Source organism: Camelus dromedarius, chromosome 6, assembly GCF_036321535.1.
Source record: "Camelus dromedarius isolate mCamDro1 chromosome 6, mCamDro1.pat, whole genome shotgun sequence".
In the NCBI taxonomy this organism is placed as follows: Eukaryota; Metazoa; Chordata; class Mammalia; order Artiodactyla; family Camelidae; genus Camelus; species Camelus dromedarius.
Genome location: NC_087441.1, coordinates 50,227,609 through 50,242,962, shown reverse-complemented (window position 1 = coordinate 50,242,962; position 15,354 = coordinate 50,227,609). Strand labels below are relative to the sequence as shown.

General features: G+C 32.9%; 1 protein-coding gene across 3 annotated transcripts in view; it reads left to right on the top strand.

Annotated features, from left to right (window-relative positions):
* The window catches only part of GRIK2 (glutamate ionotropic receptor kainate type subunit 2), a 605,730-nt gene that overhangs the window by 388,189 nt on the left and 202,187 nt on the right, over window positions 1–15,354 (top strand). For all 3 annotated transcript variants that reach the window (XM_031456080.2, XM_031456083.2, XM_031456088.2), the window contains one exon: window positions 11,115–11,228. In XM_031456080.2, coding sequence (XP_031311940.1) covers window positions 11,115–11,228 — 114 coding nt within the window. The remainder of the gene's footprint in view (window positions 1–11,114; window positions 11,229–15,354) is intronic.

The window sequence follows — 15,354 nt, the reverse complement described above, 5'->3', positions numbered from 1 at the left end:
AAATGTGATATTTATAGTAAAACAGAACTTGGAGAATAGAATGTTCTGTCTTCTCAATGGAAAGGTCTAATAAATCCTTATTGAAATTGGCTTTTATATTAATAATATAATAATTTAGAAAAAAGCCCCATAAAGATGAAACTAATATATTTTCTGTCATGAAATGGTGCTGAGGACCCTGGAATTGTTTAGGCCTATAAACAATCATGCTGTGTGTTTGCTTCAGCATGCTTTTGTAATAAAATCAGCTTCTAATTTGTGCATCCTTAGGGAAAATCTTGAAAAAAGAAAAGTGGCTATAAAAAGCCATCTTATGGGATATATGTTTGTCAATTTCTACAAAATTAAGAATTTATACAAATAATATAAAACAAGATAATCCATATTGGCAAACCTTTAAAAAGTTTAAATTTGTTATACTTTACTTTCAAGTGAAGCTTCATTTCAACTTTCAAAATCCATACTTTCTGATGATTCACTGTTTGCATTTGTATCTATCAGTATAGAAACTGCTATCAGCAGTCATAGGCTTCTTGCTGAAAACGCAAATATTTTGATGATACAGGGAGAGAGTGAGAATTAGTACTAAAACCATGCCTGCCTGAGTTTTCAGGCATATATGTTCCAGGATCAGAACATGTTTCAAAGTGTTTTTTGAAGAAATTTTTTCTGTAGAATATATATATTTTAAAGAAGAGTGGTAATTTCTTTAGAAACTTTTACTATCGAACTTTCTCTTGCCTATAGAATCCTATAATCATTACCTTCCTATGAAAAAGGTGTCTAAATGGAATTTGCAGTCTTCAAAATTTATCTAAATCTAAAAATTCACACTAGATAGGTGAGAACTATTTTTTGAAAGATTTGTACATGCCTGATACATAGCAGTTTTTATCTTTCTCTCTTTGATGGCATTTGATACATACATCCTGGTCCCCATGACAACAATGACCCCTTTTCTAGGAAATGAGATTTCTTTTGCTTCCCTGCAGGAAAGCAATGCTAATGGTGATGTTGACCAGTAATCTTTAAGCCAGTGGGAAATGTGTTGTTTGCTTCTTAAAAAGCAAAAATGCATCCTAGGCAGAACTCAACCTTAGTGTCTTTCTTTGGCGATGTTAACCATTTGATTTGTCCAACTCTTAAAAAGAATCATTGCATGCCCTACCACACAATTGTACTGCTATTTCCTGGTTTTGTTTTGTTTGTTTATGCATGATGTTTATGTTTAAAAATCAGTGGAATTACCTTAATTAAGGGCACACAATTGCTTATTTTGTCTCATCAGAGAATACCAAATATTGATTTTCTCTTTCAACTACTGAATTTGAATTAAACATATATAATAAACGTAATTGTAATGCATTGGTTTGAATTCAAAGTGATCTCTGAACTATATTTTTATCCTTGAAAAAATATCCCTTAATTGAATATTATCACATTGTTGTATTTGAGAACAGTTAGTTCATCAATTCAAATTTTATTTAAAAAAATCAAAACTACCACCTGTCTCTCAACTCTTTAAACATATTTAGGGTTGACTTTGCCCTAAACAAAAAGAAAAATCTTAATGGTGAAAAAAATCTATGTTTAGATGGGTCATCCATTTCTGTGAGATCATTATATAGTTATTGATGTATTGTTCTATTAATGCTGTAGTTCTCAAATGGTGAAATTTCAGACACTATGTAAACTGGTTGATAGATAGTTTTGGAAAAGTGATTAACTGAGGGGTTTTTTTCACTGTCCTCATAGGCCAAACCACTTATATATGAACAAAACCCAGTTCCCAGATAATTATTCTTTACTCTTAATTCTCCCTGTCAGGCAGGACATAGTCATTGCTATGAGATATTTCATGTTTATCACTGAGAGATCAGGTGCCAGTTCTCTTTGACATGCTCTCCTGTTTATACTTAGTCCAATGGAGGTACAATACTGTTAATTATTACTAGACAATATTATTATTAGACACTAATGTAAATAACTATCTCTACTTTCCATTTACAAATTTAACATTGGAAGGGGTGAAGTAAGTGAAGGAAAAAAAGTCTGATTTACCTGCAACACTTAGTAAGAAAACTACTCTGTTAAATAAACTCTGTCCCCACTATTCATGGTCCATATGGGCTTGAGAAACCTGAGCTTGCAAATTATCCACAAGGAATGGGTGCACTAGTTAACAGAGAAGTATACAGCCCACCAATGTATAATCAGTCAATTGGAGACAATATATACCTCCCAAATGTAAATTAGCATTTAATATCAATACCTTTCTTCTGCTTTCTACTTCTCAATACCCTCAAACAGTACTATCAGTGATGCCCTTTATTCTCAAAGAAATGGTAAATACACTGCAAGGCAAATTATATGGGTCATATGGTTATAGGCAACTAATTATTGGGAAGAATTTTTTTTATTGAAGTATAGTTGATGTACAATATTAAAATATTATATAAGTTATAGGCATACAATATAGTGATTCACAATTTTGAAGATTATATTCCATTTATAGTTATTATAAGATATTGACTATAGTTCCTGTATTGTACAATATATCTTTGCAGGTTATTTTATACATAATGATTTGTACCTCTTAATCCCCTACCTCTATATTGTCCCTTCCTCCTTCCCTCTCTCCACTGGTAATCACTGGTTTGATCTCTATATCTATCAGTATGTTTCTTTTTTTATTATATTCACTGGTTTGTTGTTATTTTTTAGATTCCACTTATAAGTGATATTATACAGTATTTGTCTTTCTCTGTCTGACTTATTTCACTTAGCTAATACCCTCCAAGTCCATCCATGTTGCTGCAAATGGCAAAATTTCATTCTTTTTTATGGCTGAGTAGTTTTCCATTGTGTATGTATCCTACATCTTTTTATCCGTTCATCTGTTGATAGACACTTAGGCACTTAGGTTGCCTCCATATCTTGGCAATTGTAAATAATGCTTCTATGAACATTAGGGTGCTTGTATTTCTTTGAATTAGTTTTTTTTTTTTTTTGGATGTATACCCAGGAGTGGAATTACTGGGTCATATAGTAGTTCTATATGACATGCTCTCCTGTTAATACTTAGCCCAATGGACGTACAATAGTACTTCCATACTGTTTTCTACAGTAGCTGCACCAATTTACATTCCCATCAATAGTGTACAAGTGTTCCCTTTTCTCCACATTACTGCCAACATTTGTTATTTGTGTTCTTTTTGATAATAGCCATTCTGACAGATGTGAGGTGATATCTCATTGTAGTTTTGATTTGCATTTCCCTGATGATTAGTGATGTTGAGCATCTTCTCATGTTCCTATTGCCCATCTGCATTTCCTCTTTGGAAAAATGTCTATTCATTTCTTTTGCCCATTTTCTAGTCAGGTTGTTTTTTTGATGTTGAGTTGTATGAGCTATTTATATATATATATTGAATATGAACCCCTTATCTATCATATTATTTGCAAATATCTTCTCCCATTCACTAGGTTGTCTTTTTGTTTTGTTTCCTTTGCTTTGCAAAAGCTTTTAAGTTTAATTAGGTCCCATTTGTTTATTTTTGCTTTTATTTCCTTTGTTTTAGGAGATAGATCCAAAAAAATATTGCTTCAATTTATGTCAGAGTGTTCTGCCTATGTCTTCCTCTTGGAGTTTTATGGTTTCTGGTCTTACATTTAGGTCTTTAATCCATTTTGTGTTTATTTTTGTGTATGGTGTTAGAGAATGTTCTCATTTCATTCTTTTACGTGTCAAAAAGAATTTTTTTAAGGCAACTTTATTTAATGATAAAGATTCTACATTGTACTAAGACTTTTTTGTCATGTACAGTGTGGTTTCTCGTGATCACCACCCAGGCCTTCTTTGGAAAAGAACCACTTTGACTCTTTGCTCAAGACAGATGTATTTGTCTATAATTAAGTCAAAACAACATATAATCAGAAAATTCTTTTCCTTTTTACATTGTTTTGTAATGAACAGCTATATTGCTTTTTTTTTTTCACTCCCCAACATCTATAGTTATATTGTTAGTAAAGTCAAAAAGACTTTGGAAATAAAATTTTGATAGATTCTATTGTGCCAACTGTTTTTTAGTGGAAAAAATATTTCTTAACTTTAAATGAGCTTGACTTCATATGTAACTAATATTTTATACCTAGTTTGGAATGTGTATTTTGTTCCTACCTGAGAAAGTTTTTGGTATACTTGTCAAACAAATTATTATTGCAAGTTGCACAGAGAATAAAAAAGCATGTCCCACTAATTCTACTAACAAGAAGCAATGCTAACATATATGTTTAGATGAAATTATGAAGTGCTAATTACAGATGAGGTAAATAATTATATAGCTTGGGGGAGGAAAGAGAAACATTCGACATAGAGGAGTAATACGAGGTACAAAACAAAAGATGTTTACACTGAGAATACTGTCAAAAACAAAGAAAAATAAATAAAGCATGAGGAACAAAACATGGAAAACAGAATCTGTAAATATAAAAGAATGGACATGTAATATGCATTCAGCATTTGCCAAATGAGTGAATGAATGAATGAATAAGTTTGGAAAGTTAACAACTTAAAAAAAACCATGAAAATCTATTATGTAATAATTTACTCACTTATTCTATTCAGTCATTTATTCAATAAATATTCATTAGATATTTATTATATAAATTTCAAAGTGGTGACATCCTTCCTTTAAGGCACTTAGAGTTGAACACAAGAGTTCAAGGTAAATAAAATGAAATATAATTTTAATTCAAAACAAAACATAATGGAATTTCTGAGACAAAGAATATAACATTTATTCCTGCATTCAACTGATACATTCAGTCCTCACATAGAAAGCCCCTGGTATGTTCCATAGTCAAAGGCTTTGGGATACAAGGATGAGTAAGACAGTCTCTACCCTCAAGGGATTTCAGTTTAAACTAGAGAGAGATAAAAAAAGAATTACAATTCAAATGTAATATGATATTTATGTGTGGGGTGTATGTATGTGGATACACACATAATTTGTTCTGTCCATTGCTACGCAGAAGAGGAGACTGCTTTTCCAAATTTTTCCATCAGTGATCAAGATATATATGTTAGGTAGTGAACGGAAAACATATTCTATTTAAAGAATATAACATTTGTAGAAAATGTGACCACATGAATAGTTCAGGAAAATTATAAATGCAATAAAATCTACCTTCAGAAAATGGAGAAATGCCTTATATTTCTAGCAAATATAATGAAAAAAGAATTATAGAATCTGTCTCTGTCTTTCTGTCTCTGTCTCTCCTGATTGAGATTTAAAACTTCCAAATAGAGAATACTGGAAGCTTTCAATAAAAATACACTTACCAACAAAGAAACAAGTATTAGGCTGCCCTCAGTCTTTTTTAGTAACATTAAATATTAGAAAACATGAATAAGACTTACAAAGCTCTTGAAGGAGAAAGGCTTTGACACAATATGTCTTTATTTAGTCAAGTTTTCTTTATACAAGAACATGACAAAAATATTTTCAGATCTTCAAACAAACAGAAGCATGTCACATAGTTATCCTGTCTAAACAAATTGTCTTGTAGAAGAACAATGATAAATGAAAAGCAAACACTCAGCAAGAAAGAGACTGCGGCTAGAAATCCTACTAAACATCAAAAGCGGTTAAAACATACAGAGAGAAGGTTTTGAATAATTGTTTTAAAGATTAAATGAAAAAGTACATTTGTTTTCCTTGGAAGAGAGATGATTTGTAATATTACAAAGCAAATGAAAAGGAGAGGTAGTGTCCACAACCCCAAATTAAATTAACTAAAACTGTGAATCAGTGTATGTAGTAGCAGAATGGACCAAAGCAGTGAATTTTCATAGAATAGATGACATTTTAATCTTTATGATCCAATATTGATTTTATAATGTGGTTGTAAAAGTTTAAACAAAAGTTGACAATACCATTTAGTAGACTTAAAACTTCATCTCACAAATTACTACAGGAAAAACTGTCTACCAAAAAACCCAGAAGTAAAGAAGAAATTGTGAAGACCAGATAATATGATAGGAGCAAGGCTAAAAATAAGATTCAGGGAGAAAAAAGATCATTAAACATATTTATGATGAGCTGCTAATAAAGAAAACTATAAAAAGAGAAATATGTTGAAAGTGTAAGTATAAATAATTATTTATTAGCAAATGCAAATACACAAATAATGGCAGCAAGGTAAGCATGATTAATGGTAGATACTGGTTAGGTGAAAAAAATTCATTGGAATAAAAAGTTATTCTTATGTAATAAAATATACTATCTAGAAATAAAGGCAGTAGTCTTAAACTGTTATATCATCCAATTATTTAAGTCAAACTATTGAAAGTAAAAGATGAATTGTTAGAAAGACCATTGTATTATACCATGAACTGTCAGAGGAATGGTAACAGACACAATAGCTTTGGAAAGCTATGTTGCAATATGTACTGCTAATCCTAACAACTCATAATTTGGGCTCAGTAATTCCAATTCTAGAAGTCTGTTTTTAAAATAATAAAATATATAGGCAAATATTTGTAATAACTGTGTTTACTGTATAAAGCCTTCTTTATAACAATAAGAGTTAAATTGTGATATGTTTACATGATGTTCATTTCATATAATAATTAAAATTAAGAACATGATTAATTTTTAATGCCAGAAGAAAATGCTCACAATAGTGTAGAAACAGCATATATTTAATAATTTATATAATAAATTGTAGTACCCTTATATAAACACATTACATCGACTTCTTTTTCATTTATTCCTCACAATAGCTCTGAGGTGAATAATGTTATTTCCCCATTTATACATGAGGAAGTTGAGGCACAGAGAAGTAATGTGCCCCGATCTCCTGATGGTAAGGGGTGGAGATGTAATGTGATATAGGTAGTCTGAAACCCTCTTTGGAGTCTGGACCATTAACTACAAGGCTGTGATGGAAATTATGCAAGGAGCACACATGTAAAGATAAAAGACTTGAAGGAAGTACACTAAAGCATTAGCTATGATTGACATGGGTATGTGCATATGTCCAAAGTTTAAATAGATGTTCTCTTTTATGTTTTTTGTTTTATAATTTCACAACAATGAATATGTATTCTTTTTATGAAGAAGATCAAGTTTATTTTAAGAACCATTCAAAACATTAAAGATAAAAATGAATAATCACATGATTTTCTATAGTTCTTTGTGGTTTTTGAAGTACTTTCATATTACTTATCTCATTTGATATTTATAATTAAAGCGACCTTGTGATTGATTATCTAAACCATTTTTATTTCTAAAAAGGTTGCTATTAATATTTATACCATGAAGACAATGAAAACTTGAAATATCCAAGTAAACCAGGATATAGATTTACTCTACTTAAAACATCTCTTTGAGGTCAAGAGTGCTTAGGTATCTTTATTACATTTCTTAGTGAAAAAGTAGTTAATGACTTGATTAAATCACACAATGAAAAAAGCACAGTTCTGAAAATATATTACAGGAAAAAAAAGATTGTCTTGACTTAGTCTATGGCTCTTGTGATTAAAACAAAACAAAACAGAAAACCCCACTGGTGACAGTTTTCTCAATCAATAGATGTTTTTGAATTATACAGTCCTAAGAAATTTAAAATCTATAAAATTGTACAAAATGTTATTTAATTTAAAGTTTTATGCAATTGAAATTTCTGAAACTATAGTATTCTGCTCAGGAAACTGAGGTTTATAAAAGGGGATACCTAGTATGTGTGATTATAGGTTATCATTCATGAGCCAGAACACCTTCATCCAAATAATACTAGGAAAGCAGCAGACAGAGAATGAAGCTAGATAAATATGTTTAGATGAGTGAATCTTTAGCAAAATTGTTTTCTATACAAGTATTCATGGTGGATGATGGTAAGTGAAAGGAGCAATATTTTTCATTAGTGATTTGGTTAGAAAGTTGAAAAACTTACTGGTCAAACTTGAGGGTGTCATTAGGCAGATGACAGTGAGCAAATGGTATTTGCCAACGCGTTGGCTGGTGGAATTATATGTCTGAAAAACGATTTAGCCAATAGTGAAAAAAAAGGAAATAAAAAATGAGGGCCAAATGTATAATAGATATTAATTACAGATTGGTGCAAAAAGGCGGAAGTCACTGCAAAATACAATCTGCAGATGTCTTGTATAGCCAACAGAGTTTTTTTGTTTTTTTGTTTTCGTTTTAATGATTTTGAATTGGAAACACTTTAAGCAGGTCAGCAGGCATTCTGGATTTGGCATCCCTTCTGTCCTCTGCCCAGGTCCCCAGCAGGGCCTCTGCCACCTCTGGTGGTGCCTTGCTGGGAACTTGCAGCTCTGGGAACATGCAGCCCAAAGCACATGGCTCTGGGAACATGCAGCCCAAAGCACATGGCTCTATGAGCAGAGCAGGGACAGGATTGTGGTCCCTGCTTGTTCTTGCACTTTGAGATTTTGTGAGATTTAAAAACTGCACACCATAGCCTGGAAATTCTTACTACTGGTTCATACCTTTTCATGTCACACACTGATGTAACCTGTCTGGCTCCTGAAGGCCTTTCATTATGGATCCTAAATTATAATTAGTCTCTATCTCCATGACATCATGGCATAATAATCTAAAGTCATTTAATACACCAGTAGGTAATTCACTTTACAAAGAATGCTGGATCAAGATTTTTTTCCTTATTTTTCCCTTATTTGATTTTTTTCTTTATGTACACAAACAAAAGGAATATATAGTTTTTAACAGTAAGAGGAAAATAAAATATGAGAAAATATGGCATGAGGGGTTTTTTTAGATATTATTAAAAATATTTATATTGAATCCCTAGTATTGTTAAATGTGTTCTTGAAAAAGTATACTGGGGTTTGCATTTATATTCAACTATCAAAATGACATATCTATTCTTATGAAGAACAGAAATTATTAACATTTCCACTTTTCTGTTTCTCCAATTAAAAGGAGATAGCTATCTTAAAAAAATAGTATGAAAGCTATGCAATGAAAAAAGAGATCAAGAAGAGTACATGTGGTGAAATATAAAGAAAACAAAAGAATCATCACATTTAATTTGGATTTATGCTGATGAAATCCCTGTTAGCATATTTAGGTGGATCAGGGTAAATATTATCTGCTAAATCAATGTCACTTTAAAAATAATTTAATTTATAGGCAGTTCTTAACTTATGATTTTCCAGCTTTACAGTGGTGATGGTGCAAAAGCAATACACATTCAGTAGAAACCGTACTTCGAATTTTGGTTTTTTTTTTTACTTCTTTTAAAATTTTATTTGATTTATTTTTAAAATATTTTTATTGAAGTATAGTCAGTTTACAATGTTGTGTCAATTTCTGGTGTACAGCACAATACTTCAGTCATATAGGAACATACATATATTCATTTTCATATTCTTTTTTTACCATAAGTTACTACAAGATATTGAATATAGTTCCCTATACTATACAGTATGAATTTTGAATTTTGAATTTTGATCTTTTCTTGGGTTAATGAGATGTGGTATGATAATTTCTTGTGATGCTGGCAGCTAGAGAGCTGCAGCTCCCAGTCAGCCACTCCATCACCAGAGTGAACAACTGATACACTTACTACCATTCTGTACCCACACACCAGTCTGTTTACTTTTAGCACAGTATTCAATGAGAGTTACATGAGATACTCAAGGCTTTATTATAAAATGGGTTTTGTGTTAGATGATTTTTGCCCAACTGTAGGCTAATATAAGTGTTCTGAGCACATTTAAGGTAAACCAGGCTGAGCTGTGATGTTTAGTAGGTTAAGTGTACTAAATGGATTTTCAGTTTAATATTTTCAGCTTACGATGTGTTCATCCGTAAGTCGAGGAAGATCAGCAAGTACAAAATTTTATTTTAAAGATAAATCAATAATTGATAGCTTATCTTTCATCTGAAGAAAACAAGTTGGATAATTGGCTCGAGGGATGTGGAAGACAAATTTCACGTCGATGACTCCCAGGTTTAAGAGGGTGGGAAAAGTAATACTGACTAGGAAATGCTGATTCTGCATCCCTTTTTGCTTCTGCTTTTCTTTCGTGGTTACCATTGTTCTATGACATGCAGCGGTGCAGGTGCATGTATGTAAACCTCCCAAACTATGTATTTAGTGGCATCTTATGCTTATATGTGTGTCCAGAGTGTGTCTGTGTCATCCTACAGACTGTGGGCTGACAACTGCTGCTCCAGGAGGGGCGAGGAGGGGCAGGAACACTCTGTTCATCCCACCCATGTTCCTTATCTGCCCCTCAATTGCACCCCACCCCCACAATCTGCCCTGGAATAGGCTTGGGTGCAACACCCAGAACCCACTCCTCAAATAAAAAGTTCAGAGTGGATATTAAAAAAAAAAAGCTCACTGTGTTTAGTGAGTATAAAATTTCTGAATGCAGAGAGTATATGGCCTAATGTATCAGAGGGTATTAGTTAAATAAAATATGTATTAAATAGAATACAAGTAGAAGTACTGGAATGGGTTATCCAGATGAGATTGTGCAATAATATCCTTTCTTTGGAGTATTTTTAAAACTGCAAAGATATATTTTCAAAAGCTCCAAAGGTAATTTTGGGGATTATTTTGCCCTACTACGGGTTTTGCAGATACCATTCAATGCCTCTTTTAAGCCTGCCTTTACCCATTAATTTATCCCGGATCCACAGATTTTGCCCTGTCTTTTAGCTTTGTCCATACAATATGGCATGTTATCTTTGTAATGAACGGGTAAAATAGATCCATTACAGTAAAAGATATCTGCTGTTAATGAGTTTCTAGCCAGCTGTTAAGGTATCATCAAATGTGGTTTATCTTGGTGAATGAAAGTTTGAATGGAAAATTAAGCTCCCACACTGACTGCAGAAGTGCAATGGATCATTTTGTTCTTTAATGTCACACTTCACTGGACACACTCCACAAAGCAGTGAATCATGCTTAAAACAAGCAGCCTTTACTGAAACAACAGCAGACAGTGCAGCAGAGGTGAATAATAAGTGTTAGCAGTCTTAACTTTCTCTGCAGCGCTCTCTCCCAGGTGCCTGATGGACAATTTACAAAGTACACATGCTATCTTACAGATTGGAACTTGGGATCCAGCCAGTGGTCTGAATATGACAGAAAGTCAAAAGGGAAAGCCAGCCAACATCACCGATTCCTTATCCAATCGTTCTTTGATCGTTACCACCATTTTGGTAAGTATTTGTTTTTCCATTCTTTTTAGATAAATGCAGATAAGCATGGAAGTAGATAAAAAAAGACATTGTAATTGGAGCAGTAATGAACAGAATGTAATGTATTTTACAGTCATTTAGCAATTACTGTATAACTGATGAGTCAATGTTAATTTAGTCACAGTTTTATTTTGTTAGCCTTTAATGACGTAAATTATATTAATGTTTGGGCTGCTTATGTTGATTAATAATACAGCTTCATATATTACTGGAAATCTTTCTGTTTCTATAAAATTGGTTACTATTGAAGAATTGTCAGCGTTAAGATTTGAAAAATGCACAAATTTGCCGCTGTATAAATATAGGGATTTGAAGAGCCGCGTGTGAACTTTTCTTCTGCTTTCATCTCCTGCAAAGTATTTCCGAGGGCATATCACTTATTTTTCAGAATTTTTTTTCTATTATAATTATATTTTAACCTTGCTTTCAATTTAATTGTTTTCATCATGGAGAATCACTTTTACTTTACTAATCTCTCTAATGAAATCAAATGACAAGTGCTTTCTTAAGCTAGAAATATTTTCGTCACCAACAGAATTAAATTAATACTGATAAGTTAGATATTTTTACCCCTCTTGTAATCATGTATTTCAATTAGATCACACAGTAGTGTTCACTTATGTCTACTGTGCCGTTTGCAAATGGGAATTTTAATTTTAGGCTAAGCGAGGAGCTTTTATATGATTTTAGTCGGTACTTTTTACCTGCAGAATAAGTTTGTCAATGCTAGTTCCTGAGTCTCCCTGGGTCATCAGTAGGAATGTGAGATGAATGGCCAGAACAAACCACCACACACTTTTAGCCTTTACATAATTTCTAAATTTGATTTATGTTGGCAAATCAAGTTGGGAGGAATTCATAATCTTGTCCTTTTAGTAACAACGAAGGGTGTCCAATCTCTAGGTATGTCAAACCAAAATAGCTTGGGCGAAAGACTCTTGATAATGAAGCAAAGCTGGTAATCATGAAATGACACTGATGGAAGTTTATGAGGTTTTTTAATCACTTCCTTGCTAAGAACATCAGTGAATACTTGTTCCATCATATCCAAACTTCCCAGGTCCCTTTTAACTTAATCTATGTCTCCCTCTCTTTCCAAAGATAACTCTTATACCCAATGATCCACCAGCCCTGGTGCTCAGTCTCGCAGGAGACTAGTACATCTTTTTTCTGCCAGTATATCCTGCATCTCGTTACTTGCTGCTGGGATGGTTGCAGTAACCATGTGACTCTCCCTCCTGCTGACAGCCTTCCCCTTTGCAGTGTACTTCACTGTCTACCATGAAGATCCAGTTCTGTCATTTTCCTGTTTCTCTGCTTGTAAGTCTTTAATGAATCCATATTGACCATTAAAAGGGCCCTCAAATTTTGGCCCTGATGTTCAAAGCCTTCTACAGTCTTGTCTTCTCCCACCTTCCTCTCTTCATTTCCCATTACTCCCTTTCAGGAGTCCTGTGTTTAAGCTGAACTGGAGTGACCAGTTAGCCTGTTACTGTGATTGTGTTAGCTCTGTTCTCTTAGTTGCAAGATGTTTCTCTCCGTTTCTAAGATAGTATAGAACTTGTCAGTAGTTTATATTATTTAGAATTAATATTATACTATTCTTCAGTTATTTCACGTGTGCAGTATTTCTCCAGACATCACTGGCAGTTTTTTGGAGGAAGAGGCTCTGACTAAGTCTCCTGTTTTTACACCATATGTGCCTCTACAGTGCACACAGAGTAAAGAATGCTGGGCAAAGGATGTCTGTGGACTTCTACAACTGGCCCCCATACTCCTTTCTGTGTTCTCTTTGATCCAGCCAAACTCTTAAATACATCACTTATTTCATAGCTCTGAATCTTTGTTTAGTTCTTTACGTGCCCCTGTGAAAGTTCTATTTATCCTTCCAGAGCCATCTCAAATGACACCCCTTCCGTGAAACTGTTTGATCTTTCCATTAAATTGTGTATGTTGTAGGGAGTGATATGTACATGTTACATATCACAGTACTCTATCATGGCACTTACCATGCATTGTTTTTTTTTTTTTTAATTTTAGAAATTTTGTGTATATCTGTGTCTCTATTTGGCAGTAATCTGTACAAACCCAATAATCAAAGTTTACACTTTTTAGATCTCTCAGTGTCAGAGAAAAGTGCCTTGAGCATAGAAGGCTCTCAATATATATTTGTCAAATTAAATTAAATAATGACATTTAATTAAGTGGAAAATTAGAGGGAGTAAACAATTTTCAAATGACTATATTTAAATATTTTTCAAGTGTGTAAGTTATTGCAAATGTCTTGTTCAAACAAAGTAAGTGATTAAGACTACCCATATAATTTCTCAATTTTGCTTTCTTATTCAGGATTGTTTTATAAGTATCAGGATATTTTTCTCAATAATAAACAATTTTATATCTACTTATAAACAAGTGATATTTAATCTTAACTTCATATCAGAGCCAGGCATAAAGCTTTTTAAAAATTATTGCTACCCCAGACACACTCCATACCTTTTGAAACAGTATTTATAGGCTTTGTACATTGGACATCTTCATTTTTAAAGTTCTGCAGGTAATTCTGATTTATAATGATGATTGAAAACTATTCCTCAGATCATTACTTTATATAACTAAGATGTAAGATTACATCTGGAACACACTATAAGCTTACATTTTATTAAATAGGTTATTTACATTTTAGACATTGTCACAGTATTGGTTTCTAAGAGATTCTGAGTTTTGGTAGAAAGAAAGTCATTTTATTTGTTTTTATATCACTTAGTTGAAAAATTATTTTGCTGACTACTCTGATCATAGTGTATCAACAATCAGGAAAAAAATGAAGAGATCATTTACTTTATATAAGCCAACTTGATGTAATTTACTGATACTTAATTTATATTTTATAAGGAGGTTATGATCATTTGATTTATGCTATAGTTATTTTGTCCATTTGTCTCTTGGAAAATCTTAAAGAAGATTCTGGCTATGTTGTGAATAATGATATCTCCACAAAAAGAAGTTCATTTATAATTCTTCTTTAACATTCTTATTGTGTATCTTAAAAAAAAACAGTGAGGTATTCTAGAATTTGACATTATCACTGTGCTTATCATAATCAGCTCCATTTCTCTTGAATTTTATGTATTTTTTTATTTTTATTCTTTCTTTTTTTATTTAAAAAATATGTACTGAATGATGATGACATACCACACTTTATGCTAACCACTGTGTTTGATGGACAAAACAGACATGGTCTCTGCCGTTATGGAGTTTAGAAAATGGTAAGGATTCATAAGGAGAATTATACACACACACACACATCCCATACCATGTGATTAGGATATAAGAGAAAATAAATGGCATGATGACTTTTACAGAATTATCTATACTGGGATCAGGAGTGGAAGGATGAGTTGGGTCAGGCCTCCCTGGAAAAGAATAGACAGCTGAGACCCAAAGTGTGAGAAGAAATTATCAAGGTAAAGAACAGGGGAAGGAGTATTCTCAGCAGAGAGAACAGCATATACCTAAAGCAGGAAAGATCTTGGAAAATTGGCAAAATTGAAAGAAGACCGTGGTGACTGAGGCTGGTGCTTTTATCTGCTTCTCAGCTTCATGAAATGTGATTATATGATTATGGTTCATTACAAAAAAATAATAGCACACATTTTTGGCATGCTGGCTACATGCTGGACATTGTTTCAAGATTTACTTATTTAATTGTCGTAATAGCCATTTGAGGTAGATACTATTATCAGTACTATTTTACAGGTGAGAAAGCTGGTATTCAGATTGCCTAAGTAACTTCCTCACCGTCACAGAGCGAGAAAGTAGAGGAGTGGGGTTTCAGGCAATCTGTGTAGCCATCGTGAGCAACCAATAATGTAAAATGAAATCTCTAGAGGCCTGATGTGGAAAAGTCTAATAGCTATAGTGTATGATTGAGAATTGCTCACCTAAAGCAGTGCTTCTCATTCAGAAATCCCATGTATACCAGAGCGCCATGATGCCATTACAGGTGTGTCCTCAAACATCTGGACACTTCCCTCAGACGCCAAGGTACAGGCTACTCTTGCTTGGATGTCTTGGGCCTCTTTTT